The following is a 15,754-nucleotide window of genomic DNA, read 5'->3' as shown; positions in this document are numbered from 1 at the left end:
TTCACCACAATGAAGTTCACACATGTATTTGGAATTATTCAAACACCTGATGATCCTTAAATCCTCTTATCTTCATATCCTGAAATAAGAGTTTCTTTATACATTTTCTTTAATATTTGAATATTTGAACATTTTTTGAACATCACATAAAGACATAAAAGTTCTTTGAGAGTCTGTGGCAATTTCTCCTTGGTCCACCAGGAGGTGACGGACCTTCTGGGAAGAGAGAACAAAGGTATTTCCAGATTAAGAGGAGTTGCAACAAAAACTGAAACAAACAAACAAGAATTTGATTTCTGTAACACTTTTGATTAAGACATTATTTATTTCAATTGAGAGCTCTTTATTTGCATTGTAGATCCAAAAAATATCACAAACTTAAGATAACACCAAGAAGTTCATCAAAAATGATATAACCTGTTGTGAGTATTTACAAACACGTGATCCAAATAATATTTACCTACTACGGATTAAGTTTCATATGACCATCTTTTTATGAACTTAGCAGGACCATGTTGGACCAAAGGAGAACAAAAAATGTCCAGCGGTTCAGCAAAAAAACACCAAAGTGAACGCTACAGATAGACTACAACACAGAGACAGCACCATGAAGAATACACACACACAGACACACAAAAAGCCTCTCCTGGACAAAATCTACATGACTCTATCGTTAAAGTCCTCCCTATCTTTTTAGTTTTAGAAGCCTTTCAGCCTCAACAAAAATGTGTTGGTCCAAAACTGATCATCCATTATTTATTCCTTTACATTTTGATCGCCATTGGAAGAAGCTCAGAGCTGCCTCACAGCTAACACTGTATTTGAACAGGAAATATGCAGAGATTTTCTGGATAAAAATGATTAAAAGGATAGGAAGCATACATTAAAAAATCATTTATATAAATTTTATTATTGGAATACATCTTATGTTGTCAAGTGAGGATGTCAAGTGAAGCACTGCCTCACTTGCCTCCCCTGATCACACATCCCTGGTTGAAATGTATTTCAATAACCAAACCTGTCAAAATTATGTTCACCCGCCCACAAATTCAGAACCAAAACCTCCTAATTAGGCAGGAAATGGCCCAATCTGACAACACTGGACCTCAAGGGTCTGACCTGAGAAGGAGAGGTCACAGGTCAAAAGACGAGAACACAACCGTTTCTGTCAACACATAAAACTGACACTGAAATCTATCTGAACCATTACTGATAGGTGGGGGCTGCAAGGGGAGGTCAACTTGACTCCCCCATCAGGAGAGCCAGCATCCAACCCATTTGCTGTCATTTCTGACAGATTCAATTTTAGCACGGGAGAAAGGTGTGCTGCTCGCGTGAGTGTGTGTGCTGGAGCATGGCTTGGGGAGACGGAGGAAAGCCATGTAGGAGATAGTAACCATGGCAACGCCAGCTGCCTCCCTGGACGTGAGCATGATCAGAGGGTAAAAAGCACCGACATGAGACCCGGGAAACAACAAGATGTGTGGTAAAATGCAGACAGCATGAATGTATGGAGATTGCAGCTAAAACATTTAGGTTTGTTAAAAAAATAAAAATAAAAACGATAAATTTGCAGTAAAAAATGACAGCAGAGTTTTTTTCTTTTTGTTTTTCATAAATTTCAGCGACTTAAAGTATAAGCAGATCTTTCTATAAAATGTAATAAACAATGGTTTTGTTTTTAAAAATCTGCTCTTAGCAGAAGTAAACACTAAAAACAGAATCTGAAATCAAGATTATACAGAACTCTCCAGAACCATCGATCGCATTGATTAATTCAAAAAATCATGATTTTGTTAGAAAACCCAGATTTTCATGAACTTTGTTAACAGCTAATAAAAAGACAGAATTTGAGGTTTAATCAGTGTAGCCCCACACCGTGATACTTACACCACCATGCTTGATTATTGCTGAGATGGTCAAGGTTTACTGTAGGAACTGTAGGAAGTGGCGGTGCACATGTCCAGACAATTTTGAACAAATTAAATCTGAGGTTTGGCAGTCTGACCGCTAGATGGCAGTAAGAACTCAGATTTAGAAAGAGTTCTCACCCCCTCCCCATACTTTCTGCCTAGCAACAATCAAACATGAGCCTCATGTGTAAATTGTCATTAGCGTGCAGAGTGCAGCAAAACACATGCATCTCCAGCTCTGCATGCATGCAGGTGCAGCTCTGCAGGCATGCAGCTGCAGCTCTGCACGCATGCAGCTGCAGCTCATGAAGCCACAACCTCTGCGGCTCTTTTTGTGCTTCAGTTGTGTTGGAGGTGATCCGAGGACACGCTCTGTCTTTAAAGGAACCCATAGAGGGTTCAAGTGTCGCAGCCTCAGTCGGCTCCTCATTTTCCCACGAATTCTTCTACGACCAAATCTAAATTCAGGGAAGAAGTTCCCATGCCTTCCTTTATCCACCATCCATGTAATCCCGCTAAATAATTTCACTGAGGTACATTATAGGTTAGAGTGAATCAGGACGGTTATTGTGATCCCAAACTTTCATTAAAAACTGGTGCGGACGTTGAACCTCAGCATTATGATCTGTGGCTGACGTGGCGTCTCCACCCGTCTGTTTTGGAGGTTGTCCCTGGAGAAGGCCGGCGCCAAACGGCAGCACCCAACCCGGCAGCACCACGGTGGTCAGTGCCCACAAGCTGCAGCCCTGCATCTTTGAGCTCTGCAAGTTCTTCTCGCAGTGTCTGTGCAGCCAGAGAACACGCACGAAAAGGTTTCCACACCTGCATGTCACACCTCCCAGCAGCTACATCTGCAGACTTTATGGTGCTCAGGCTTCTTCTCAGGTGGTACTTTTACTTTTAACAGACAGGAAATTTTCACTTTTTTAATTTAATGCCATGTTACATTTACTCTATGGGAAGTCTAAAGGATCATAAATCGCCAGGAAAACCAGCGTAAAGTACTGTGTATTGGGCATCAAAAAGGGTCCTTCATAGTTGCAAATAAAAATGAAAAGGAAGGGGCCCAAATCCATGCAGCAACCATGGGAGGGGGACTACTGCCAAGTTGCTCCTCCCCCAAGTTCCATTGGAGGCTTGAACCCCCTACACCACCACCACCACCCCCATATTGCCTTTATTAGTGGTCGTATGAGGAAAGATGGTTGGTCGGACACAGCTGCCAGACTGACCCCCGATTGGTAAAACAACCACCCCCCAGCCCCATCCAGCATTGGGCTCCAAGTCTCTCCAGCCCAGGGGCCCAATCGCATGAGGAGCCAACCCCCAGGCCCAACACCCCCCACCCCATAAAAAGAGAGAGGAGCCAAGGAAGAGCCGGTCCCAGTAGGCAAGGCCCCAGCCCCCAAGCGCCGCCCCTGCGAGAGCTCTGGTCAGGCACTGACAGGACAGTGGGGACAGGTAGGGCTGCCTCAGTGGAGACCCCAACCCGCCACCTCCAAGGTCCTGTACCGATAGTAGACCCCCCTCTCTCCTACAGACAGCACCCCTGCCCAATTGGGGCCCTGCGCCAGTGCAAGCAAAGAGACCACCCCCCAAGCCAGGCCAGCCCACCCAATTGTGCCATCCACACCCCCTACGCCCAAGCCCTGAAGACCATGCAGCAACCCCGCCCTCCCCACTCAGGTGCAAAACTAAGCTAAAACCAATGTTACTGGGACTATGCTAACACCCAACCCTATTAGTAACACGTAAAAAAAACAAAATCAGAAACAAAAAGAAAAGTCCAACACTGTATCTCGTTAGCCACATTAGTGTATTTACAATAAAGTCAAACCTTGTTTGCATGTCATAAGAAGAAAAAACGGACATTTTGACAGAACGCTGTGTTTCTCTCAAAATCGCTTTAACATCAGTAAATACCACCAGAATAAATGCATATATAGGGCACTATGGATTATTTTTCTAAAAAAATCTAGGCTTTTACGTGCACCTCGTAGTGTGGAAAATATGGCATAGAAAAAAGAAAAAAGATTTTATTTCAAAATGCAGCAGTTCTTGTGGTGACCTGAGCATCCATATGTGTCTGTTTTCCAGGATCTGTTCTGATAGCCATCTCTGGTACGAGCAGCACACAGCCGAGGTTTGTCGTCGCGTTCGGAGAATCTCCTTTTCCAGAAGTAAGTGAACAGTGCAGGAGGCTGATCCAAAGCTGTCAGAGGTAATCCCTTCTCATCTGAGAGGCTGGACCCCCACCGCTTTGCTCACAGAGCCCACTTTAGAGGAGGTCTGAGCTCCTTTTCCAATTTTTCCTGTGAGCGTGAAGAGTATGTCTCATGAAATCATCATTCTGTTACGAATTTAGTGATGTGATTGTTTAAATCACATTTACAGTTAAACACTTAGCATTGGTAGAGAAAGGAGGGAAAAAAATGTATAACCTTAAAACGTTTTATTTTGAAAAGCTACAGGAAAAACTCTCTAAACAAAACAGAACTTTAACTGGTCTTTAGTGCATTTCAAGGTTTCACAAAAAGTCTAATATTTCTTTCTTGAAGGCTATTTGATAGATCATTGATGAAGCCCATAGTTCAGGATGGCGAGGATGACCCCAATCTACGCCTTCAGTAGTTCTACCATAGGCATAGACTGCCGGGGGATGTTTAACCCTTGTGCTATCCTAGGCACTTTAACATTGGGAGTTGGGTCATCTAGACCCACTAGACAGTGCTCTGAACCTTTTTTCTTCAATGATTTGTGATCTTCACTGGTGTCCATGGATTACATGAAATCTTTCCACCTTATTTCATGGTGGGAATAACACGTCAATGCAAGGGTGGGGTCATCTAAGATAGCACAAGGGTTAAGGACACAGAAAGTATTTTCCTCACTTTACTTACTGGACATCCATGGTCTTCACACCTGCATCAGGTGTGTTCCACCCTTAACCACCTGATCAGCAGTAAGGGGGTGCGGGGAAAGCGAGCAAACAGGAAGAAGGGCACGTGCCTTCAAAATAAAACACAAACTCATAAAGAACACAATTAAAAATATTTAATATATAGTTTATTAAAAAAGAAAAATCCCACTTTGGCTCTATGAAGTCAGGTGTTTGTAGCTAAAAGGTTGCTAGTTCATTCAGATTGTTGCAGACAGAGGCCTGGACTCAGAAATAATTGTGTCACAGTTCTGTCTTCCACCTGGTCTGTGTGTGACGCGTCGGCCGTGCTGGTGGGAGTCGGGCTCATTAGAGCTGCAGCTCAGTGGGAATAACGGGGCCCAGGTCCTGGGGAGCTCCGCTTGGTCTGACATGCCGGAAACAGACGTGCAAACTCTGCCACATCCCTCCAGCTCCGCCTCTAATGAGACCTTGGCGTGTATTTTTAGCCCCCCAGGTGGGCTAGTTAGAAACTGAAAAATCCCAGAGGTCACTGACTCAAATCCAAAATGTCAGAAAGTCCGAGCTGTTCAGGCTGAGCTGGTAAAGACTCAAACATTAGAGAGAGAAAAACTGGAAATGGGTTTAACTTTTTAAGAAGACTGTTTTGCACAAAGAAAGTTGAATAATGAACAGAAAAGTTCAATTTATTTAAGAGGAGCTTGTTTCCTGGAAGAAAGTCAGGCTTATTTTGGGGAAAATTGGATTTCAGGGTCCAAATTCTGTGAATAATCCATCCGTTTGGTTGGATTTAAGGAATCCAGAGACGCAGGAGCAGACCCAGACTCAAACCCAATGAGAGTCCTCCACCTGGGAGGGACTTGGTCCTGCCCTGAGGGGGCTCTCCATCTTTCTCTGTTTCAAAGCAGAGGTGCTGCTTTTCCGAATTCAATGAAGCCACAAACTGCAGATGATGTGGCAGGTTTTCGCGTTGTAGAGAGGAGCGGCTGTATTTTAAGAAGGGAGGGCGCAGGATAATGTACGTCATACACACCTGTACAGGTCATGCTGTTTGTATGTCCTTATGTTACATCCTATGGTTGGTGGTAAGGTGTCGGACTGGCTCCTAACTGACCATGTGCAAATGCTACACACGGGGTGTGCAGGTGACATGACAGTGTCAGTAGCATGTCCATCCAAACTACACCCTGTCTCCTTTCTTCTTTCCCAGCTGCACGTGAGGGACATGCACATGTAACTTAAACATCCCTAACAGGCTTTCTGTGCAGCATGCAGTGTAGCATCCCGGTTGAAAAGATGGTCTCTCAAACTGATGGTTCACAACCCTTTATTTCACCGTGTGTGTGAACACACCGTAAGAGCTACAAAAAAAATACAAATATATTTTAAATCTCTTACCGTTGTATTCACCATTTCAACCCTTTTGTTTTATTCATTACTTTCAACACTTTAAACCATTAATTTATTACCTTAAGATGTTTAACCTCTGATGCAAATAAACTAATGTAACTGAATTTTCAACAAAATCATTTAACAATAAAATTACGTTTCCTTCTGTATAAACATAAAATAAATCCTAATATTAGCATTCATTTCAAACTGACTCAGCATTAACTTGACATTACAGTGCCACCTAGTGGGCAAACAAAATGTGCTGACAATGTAAAATTATGTGAAAACACAGAACTAAATTGCCAAAACATAAAAATTACAAACCTTGTCCCCTCATCAACCAGGTGCTCTGGGATATTGTAAACTTTCGTTTCTTTTAAACTTTTAACACTTTTATAACCGTTTTGGCTGATACGAAGCACATGCAGCCTTCACGTTCGCTTGCGTGATGACTTCCGGTTTAGCGCGTCCTTCAAAATAAGAGCCACAACCATGTTATCCAAAATGGGAGAATTACAAAAATAAAACTATAATAGGCTGAATCTAGAGGTCATTTACACTCCCACCAAATCAATCGAGCGTATCTACAAACTAAAAACGAGCGAGAATGATTTACAAATGTAGCAATGACCCATAAACTGTAACATTAAATACACTTAAGTTAATCTTACTCAGTCTCTACAAGCAAAATCAATCTTTGCACTGGGCGATCAAGGATTGACTGTTTTCCGGAACTATATCCCTTTTCAGTTTTCCTCTCTCCGTAGCGAATCTTCACCTTTCTCACAAGTCCATCCTTGTCCGTTGTAGTGTCCATTACTCTTGCTAATCTCCATTCATTGCGAGGCAGCTCATCCGACTTTTCCATGACAATATCTCCAACTTTCAGGTTTCTCAGTGGAGTGTGCCATTTCTGCCTTGTTGTAATGTTGGCAAGATATTCCCTTTTCCAGCGTGACCAAAACTGTTCTGTTAAGTACTGGACTCGTCTCCACCTTTTGCGAGCATACATGTCCTCTCTGATGAATTTACCTGGAGGTGGCAGTGCAACGTTGGACTTCATAGTAAGGAGATGATTTGGTGTCAAGGGTTCTGGGCTGTTAGGGTCACTTAGATTGTCCACTGTAAGAGGCCTGCTGTTTACAATAGCCATTGCCTCTTAAAAGAATGTCCTTAAGGATGCGTCGTCCATTCTGCCTGAGGAAAGTGATGCTGATGAGCGAAGAACGTTTCGAATTGTCCTGATTTGTCTTTCCCATACGCCTCCTGTATGGCTTGAATGGGGAGTGTGGAGAATGATATCACACTGTTTCTCAGCTAAAAATGTGACTAGTCTTTCAGAATCGACTTGTTTCAAGCATTCTTTCAGTTCATTTTTTGCTCCAATGAAGTTGCTTCCTTGATCGCACCTTATTTCTCTTACTGCTCCTCTTATTGCTATGAAGCAGCGGAGTCCATTAATGAAGGCGTCTGTGGTCATGTCATCCAACATTTCTATGTGAACCCTTCTGCAGCAAAGGCAAGTGAAAAGAAGTCCATAACGCTTATGCACCTTGCGAGCTTGTTTAGTTAAAAAGGGTCCAAAACAGTCCATTCCGCAATATGTAAACGGTGGTGATGGATCCAATCGTTCTGGTGGAAGATCAGCCATTTTTTGTTCTTCAGTGCCTCTCCTTAGTTTACCACACTTTACACATTTATGCACAAAAGATGCAACTGCTTTGTTGATGCCTGGAATCCAGAATCCATTTGATCTGATCTCATTAATTGTTTGTCCTTTTCCCTGATGCTGCACTTTGTTGTGAAAATGAGCTATCAGAAGTTTTGTGACATGGTGATTCTTTGGGACTATGACCGGATGTTTCAAAGCACTTTAGAATGAAGCGTTTTTCATCCTTCCTCCCACCTTTAAGAGTCCATCGTTGTCAAGATAGGCATCTATTGCATACAGTTTACTTTTGCAAGGAAGTGGATTTCCATTTCTGAGTGTTTTTATCTCTTCTGCAAAAGCAGTAGCTTGTAAGTCCTTCAGAATAACACATTGTGCCTTCTCTCTTTCCTGTACCGTACTATGTTTTGTTGCTTTGTCCTTCCTTATGAAGCGCATGAGTCGAGATATGGCTTGAGTGGCTTTGTACCAAGAGGAAAACTTGATCAGCTTGTCTGATAAACATATGTGTTCTGTTTTGAGTGTGTTCAGCGCTTGTACCTTTTTGACTTCTGGATCACCAAGGGGAATGTTCTTGTCAACTTCCACAGGGGGTGGTATCTCCCTTTCCCAGAGGAAATGCGGCCCTTTAAACCAGTCTGATGCAATGAGCTGATTTGCAGTGGAACCTCTGGAAGCAATATCTGCTGGGTTTTGATCTGAAGGGACATATCTCCATTGCTGGGGAGAGCTGTTCAGCCTTATTTTTTGAACTCTGTTTGATACAAATGTATGAAAACGGCGTGCTTCATTACTTATGTATCCCAAAACTACTTTGGAATCTGTCCAGAAATACTCATCTGCCTGTGACAATCCAAGCTCATTCTTTAGCATATTACTTACAGTAATTGAGACAACGGCAGCTGTCAATTCAAGCCTTGGTATTGTTGTGACTTTAATTGGAGCGACTCTGCCCTTTGCTGTAACTAGAGCACAATGTACATCACAATCTTTGTTAACTTGTCTCAGATATGAACACTGACCATAATCATAGGAGCTAGCATCAGAAAAATGATGCAGTTCAGTTTTCACTATCTGACCAAAGTCTTTGGGAACATAACAGCGTGGAATTGAAATTTTCCCTAAATTTATCAAGTCATTTTTCCAGCTGTCCCACACTGGTTTGAGTCCCGAAGGAAGGGGTTCATCCCATCATATCCCTTGTTTACATGTTTCTTGCAGCACTCTTTTACCTGTGAGTACAAATGGGGAGACAAGTCCCAGTGGGTCATACAGTGATGCGACCGTTGACAAGATGCCCCTCCTTGAGGCAGTTTGCTCGCTGGGGAGAAGACGAAATCTGAGACTGTCTGAATCAATGTGCCAGTGTATGCCTAGTGCTCTTTCAATGTTAGAGTCATTAAAGGATAACTCACAATCTTGCTTTGGTACAGCACATTCTGATTGAGGAATGCTTTTCAACACAGATTTTTCATTACTTACAAACTTGTGCAGTCTGAGGCCACCGGATGCACACAGTTGTTGAGCCTCTGTTGCCAACTGAATGGCCTCCTTAATACTTGTAGTGCTTGTCACTCCGTCGTCCACATAGAAATCCTTCATGATGAACTGTGAAGCCAGAGGGAACAGAGCCTCGTTCTCCTTGGCAAGATGTTTTAAGCCATAATTGGCACATCCTGGTGAGGATGTTGCACCGAAGAGATGCACTTTCAGTCTATACTCTTCTGGCTGAGCACTTAGGTTTCCATTTTTCCACCATAGAAATCTTAAATAGTCTCTGTCACCTTCATGCACATGAAACTGGTGGAACATTTTCTCAATGTCACACAACAATGCCACTTGGTGTCTTCTGAATCTGAGTAAAACACCGTATAGATTGTTTAGCAGGTCTGGGCCTGATAGCAAATGCTCGTTGAGGCTGCTTTCTTTGTACTTTGCTGAGGCATCGAAGACAACTCTGAGCTTGTCTGGTTTTTGAGGGTGATATACCCCGTGATGGGGAATATACCACTTTTCTCCTTCCTTTGCTTCACTATGTGCTTCTTCAGCATCACCGTTTTGTATTACCTCACTCGTGAACTTTGTATATTGTTCCTTGTACTTTGGATTTTTCAGTAGTTTACCTTTGAGATTTTCAAGTCGGACAGTAGCCATGTGTTTGTTGTCCGGCAAGTGTGGTCTTTCCTTGAATGGGAGCGGCATTTCAAAATGTCCTGCCTTATTTTTGTAAATGCCTTCCTTGAGTGTGTTAATAGAGAAAATGTCATCCTGTGACACTGACCTGTCTTCCTTATTGTCATCCCTGAAGTCAAATTCCAGAATCTTGAGAGCTTCTGCTGGAGTAACTTCGGGGAGTTCCTTGACTGTAACTCTGTGGCATATAGATGAGCTGGTTAGTGTGGTATTGCTTGAAACTGTGGGGCCTACAATGCTCCAACCTAATGCTGTACGAACTGCATAAGGCTCGTCCTCACCTCCTAAGATTACCTGCCTTGGAGCCAGTGCCTTGGAACAATTATATCCAATCAACAGTCCTACTTCACATTCCAACTGTGGGGGAATCTCATTTACTATTACCTTGAGATGATTCCACTGCCTTGCTGTTTCACAGGAAGGAATGTGTGCGCGGTTCACTGGGATACAGTCTTTAGTGTAAGCAGGAGGGAGTTCGGTTAAATCTGAGGAGTTGTAGCCTCTTACCTTGAGACCTGAGACACGTTTACTTGTCATAACAGCATCTTTACCAAGCATTGTTGTTAACTTCAACCTTACTGGAGTGGACTTGGTTTTGAGACGGTTTGAAATATCTTCATCAATGAACACTGTGTCACTTTGGGTGTCTAAAAGTGCATAGACAAGTTGTTCTGTACCTGGCTGGAGCTCTGAGGAAACCCATACTGGTACAATCATGGAAGTGCTCGCTTGTTCGTCAGTCTTAGCGTTGAGAGATAGGGTGGTTGCAGTCTGTTCTGCATTGCTCTGATTTGGATTTGTAACTTCTTTTTCCTTTTCATAGTTGAAGTCGTGGAGACATGTGGGATGTTTCTTCTTGCATATTTCGCACACGTGCCTATTGCGGCAGTCCTTTGCACTGTGTCCAGGTTTCAGACAGCCATAACACAGTTTTTTCTCCTTTATGTATTTCCTCCTTTCATCGAGTGATTTCCCTTTAAACTGTGAGCAACTGTGAAGCTTGTGCCCTTCATCTTGACAAAGCATGCATGAGAGTCTTACATTGGGTCTTTTCTGTTCTGTCATTCTGGCATTTTGTTTTTCTGTTGATGTCTCTGTATGCAGAACATTACAAGCTGGTCTTTTGTCCCTTTGAATTTTACCTGCAGTTGTATCTGATGACCGGAGTGCATGGAACTGAGTAGCTTGACGATTCCATCTTGCAGCTGCCCAGTCTGGTAGCTTTTGCACAAGTTTTTGGTTCTCTTCGCAATCGTTGAGAATGCTTAAGCCTTTAATGTGGGGCATAGCCTCATGACATGTCTGGATGAAATCAGCAAATGCTCTGAAGCCTGCAGCATCTTTAGTTTGCAGTTTGGGCCAGTTTGCAAGCCTTTCTCTGAATGCTCTTTGCAGAACAAATGGCTGACCATATCTTTCATTGAGACGTTCCCATGCATCCTTGTATGCATCACTGTCATTTCTGTAAAATATGCCATCAAGTGCCTTTTGAGCTGGTCCTCCAACATATTTCTTTAAATAGTGCAGCTTGTCAGCAGGTGAAATGTTCTTTTTATCTATGAGGGCAGAAAATGCAGCTTTCCATTCGATGAACTGTATTGGGTCACCTGTGAAAATAGCAGGCTCTGGCATTGGCAGTCTGTTCATTGCAATACTGTCTTGCACTGCTTGTGCTAAGTAGAAGACGTCTGCTTGTGGAGGTGAAGGGATGGCTACAATACTATTGACCATTGGAGGGAGAGATGATACTATGGGAATCTGCTGCACTGATCTGCTGACATCTCCAGAATAAACACTTGTTTTCTCTTTTCATTTCTTCATCATAAGCAGGGCTCCAGACTAACTTTTTTCACTAGGAGCACAGTGGCCCCCAACTGAAAATTTTAGGGGCACAACCAGAAAATTTAGGGGCGCATACCGTAAATCAACATTCTAACCAAATCTACTAATTTCCACTGTATTACTAATAAATACTTTAATAATAGATGCAGAAATTACAATGTGCTGTTTCAAATTCAGTGTCACATTTTAATCTGCACTTTTGAAAATGCAACAACAAGGTAAACTGACAAAAGCATCGCTGTCATGACAGTACAAATAAGTAAAGAAAACAGATGGAAATGTATGTTGGTGACACCAAATAAGTGCAGCCAAGATGTGTAATAAGCGTGTTTGAGGTCACCCAGATGGACGCAACGCTGCACATATCACCTGGTGTGAGACCTATATTTTTGTTTTTGCTCCAACATCTCCTGTCAATCAAAACAAAAATATCAGAGAAAGGGGTGGGAGCAAGGCCCCAACCTGAGCGAACGCAGCTGGAAATTTAGGACTGCACTGACTGAAAGCTGCCCTACAGACTACAAAACAATGCATTATGGGACATGTGTCCTGATGGTTTTTGTAGTTCAGTGATCAATCAATATAATTTAAAATACCAATTCATTAAAAAAGGCTACATACATCACAAAACATTAAAATAATCATAAAATATATAATAACACAGATCATACTGAGGGAGAGAGGAAAATTAAAACTAAATTGGATGTTAAGGACAACTCCAATTTCCTGTTCTCCTTCATTACCCCCCCCCCCCGCCTGGTCTCCCCAACGATCCAGGCGCGGCGCTGGATCATCTTAAACACGTCTATCGTTGCATTTTCCACACGTGTTTTCAGTGTGTCTAAGACTGCTCCGTTAGCTGTCCGTAAGCCCCGTTAGCTGTCACGCATGTAGGTGTGGGACATTTATTCTCCTCAGCCGACACGACTCCCGCGGGAGCGGTGAGCTGCCCTAACAGCCGTGCGTAAACCGTTTGTGGTCGGGGGTGACACGCCGCCGCGCGCTTGACCAAAGCCCTAAACCTTCCTCCGGGTCTGTGCGACCCAGAGAAAAGTTCAGCACGGACTGCATGTATTTAGAAAATTACGAGCGAATAAATACGTTCTAAAGGAAAGTAAGGAACTCCTTAATGTGGTCCGGGGAGGGAGGGGGCGGTCAGGTTTCCTGCTTTCAAACCCTGTCATTGTCACGCCCCCCAAGAGTCATATTCCCCACTGTGATTGGTTGGTCAGCTCCGCGCACGACAATGAAAAAGTGTCTTTCATACAAACTGGCGGGCCGCATTAAAATTGAACTTTTTCATATTAAGGCGGGGGCCGCAAAATATCATCTTGGAGGCCGCAAGTTTGAGACCCCTGATGTACACTCTGGCCCTGGTACACTAGCCGCAGGTCGGAAGAACGAATCAATAGTTCGCTTGCTCATAGCTCAGACGCACATATCAGGTTGTGTTATTTGTCTCTATTTCCTTCCCACAGATGTTTACGCGCGCGTGACTATCTCTAGGCCCCTCCCCCTTCACGCATTTTAGCCACTCACAGTGGCTTTCCCTATTCTTCTCACACGCATTCGCCGCCTCACACACAGGCATCACGCGAGTGTGTGCTCGCGTTTCATGAGTATGTGCACGAGTGTGTGTGTCTGCCTGCGTGAGTGTGCGCTCGCCTCTCATTGATTATTTCATTGATCATTGACGTGCCCCTTCCACGTTTGATGTATTAAAAATACGGAGGGTGGGGGAGGCAAATTTACTGGTCGCACATGTGCGACTGGATGTAAAATTCAGTCGCACACTCTCAAATTTTGGTCGCAAAATGCGACCAATTGCTCGCAGTCTGGAGCCCTGATAAGTCTTCAGTCTAGCTCGAGCAGCCTTTAATTCCTTTTCCACCTTTTGTCTGTCCAGCTCACGATTCAAAAGATCAATCTTTTCCTTTTGTTTCTCTTCTTCTCGTACCACTTCATATTCTGCTTCCTTAGCTGCTAATTCTGCTGCAGCCTCCGCTCTCCTTGCCGCCACTACTGATTTTGCAGATGAATGTGATTTGCTAACAGAGGAGTGCTGATCTGAGATTGTAACAGAAGAGCCATAAACAGAGTGAGCATAGTCCTTCAGAAGCTCATGAAGACTGAACTTTACCTTGTCGCTATCATAGTCATCCACTCCTGAAAGTCTTTCATGTGCCACTTTAATTATGTCTGCTGTGACAGCTTCACAGGCATCTATGAGACGTCTTGTGTCCGTACTGGGGAAAATGTGATCTCGGATTTCAATGTATAACTTTATAACATTGTCTCTTTCATGTTCTAAATTGTCCAAAAGTTGACCAATCTGACTGTTTGAGATGTTTTGTTTAAGTTGCTCACGTGTTGAACGTACTTGTTTTTTCCATAGTTCGTAAAGATGATGAAGCCGTTTCTCTTTTCTGTGTGCCTCCTCCTCCTGATACATCTGCATCCTTTCTGTGCGTTTTCTTTGACGAGCGGAGTGATGAAGCTTGTCTTCTTCACCTACTTCATAGTTGTCTGTGTCCTCTGAGCTTTCTTTAGGTGCCTCCATGTTTTAAATGGTGGTGTGTAGACTATCAAATCCCAGGTAACCTTGGGTTGAGTCGCAGTGATGAAACCTTGCTGGAGCGGCTCTTTCTGGGACCTCGTGGCTGAAGCTTGGGCTTCAGGGCAAGCTCTTACTGTAGCATCCCCGGTTGAAAAGATGGTCTCTCAAACTGATGGTTCACAACCCTTTATTTCACCGTGTGTGTGAACACACCGTAAGAGCTACAAAAAAATACAAATATATTTTACATCTCTTACCGTTGTATTCACCATTTCAACCCTTTTGTTTTATTCTTTACTTTCAACACTTTAAACCATTAATTTATTACCTTAAGATGTTTAACCTCTGATGCAAATAAACTAATGTAACTGAATTTTCAACAAAATCATTTAACAATAAAATTACGTTTCCTTCTGTATAAACATAAAATAAATCCTAATATTAGCATTCATTTCAAACTGACTCAGCATTAACTTGACATTACAGTGCCACCTAGTGGGCAAACAAAATGTGCTGACAATGTAAAATTATGTGAAAACACAGAACTAAATTGCCAAAACATAAAAATTACAAACCTTGTTCCCTCATCAACCAGGTGCTCTAGGATATTGTAAACTTTCGTTTCTTTTAAACTTTTAACACTTTTATAACCGTTTTGGCTGATACGAAGCACATGCAGCCTTCACGTTCGCTTGCGTGATGACTTCCGGTTTAGCGCGTCCTTCAAAATAAGGGCCACATCCATGTTATCCAAAATGGGAGAATTGCAAAAATAAAACTATAATAGGCTGAATCTAGAGGTCATTTACATGCAGGGCTTAGGGGGGGTTGGAAGAAAAGGACAAATCCCTACGACACGCCTGCGTCTCACCTACTTCTCCAATACTTCCCCTTAAGTGTTCACTTCAACCTGTCATCCGCAGCATGCATATAGAAAAAAATGTGCATAAACATTTTATCTCGAGGTCCTGCGGGCCACTGGTTTGCCCCCTACCTAATTCTTTGGCCAAAGACCGCCCAAATCCATCCATAAGGACAGTTGGGACTTTATCCACTCCAAGATGCCTTAAACCCTCCAACTACTTTATAGAAGGTTCTAGAGCCCTGAGCTTCGATTTGAGGTGAACCCATTGGACCAGCCCCATCCACGATTCTTCTGACATCACAAAGTGGCTGTGAAAATTTCCGACAAAAACTTAAAACTCCTTAAATATTTTTCACCTCATTTAAAGTTTTTTTCCTTAGACATTGTTTCAGATTGTTGGATTCCATTCGACTGGTGGTTTGTA

At 42.9% G+C, this 15,754-nt stretch overlaps 1 protein-coding gene across 3 annotated transcripts in view; it reads left to right on the top strand.

The window, feature by feature from the left end:
• hhla1 (HHLA1 neighbor of OC90) overlaps positions 1 to 15,754 on the top strand; it is a 40,354-nt gene that overhangs the window by 23,544 nt on the left and 1,056 nt on the right. For all 3 annotated transcript variants that reach the window (XM_078934429.1, XM_078934430.1, XM_078934428.1), the window contains 2 exons: positions 2,578 to 2,725; positions 4,011 to 4,093. In XM_078934429.1, the coding sequence (XP_078790555.1) occupies positions 2,578 to 2,725; positions 4,011 to 4,093 (231 nt within the window). The remainder of the gene's footprint in view (positions 1 to 2,577; positions 2,726 to 4,010; positions 4,094 to 15,754) is intronic.

The sequence above is a fragment of the Oryzias latipes genome, chromosome 17 (assembly GCF_053564925.1).
Source record: "Oryzias latipes strain Hd-rR chromosome 17, Olatipes_Hd-rR_3.1".
Taxonomy (NCBI): Eukaryota; Metazoa; Chordata; class Actinopteri; order Beloniformes; family Adrianichthyidae; genus Oryzias; species Oryzias latipes.
Note: the sequence above shows the minus strand (reverse complement) of the source record. Positions and strands in the feature narration are given on the sequence as shown.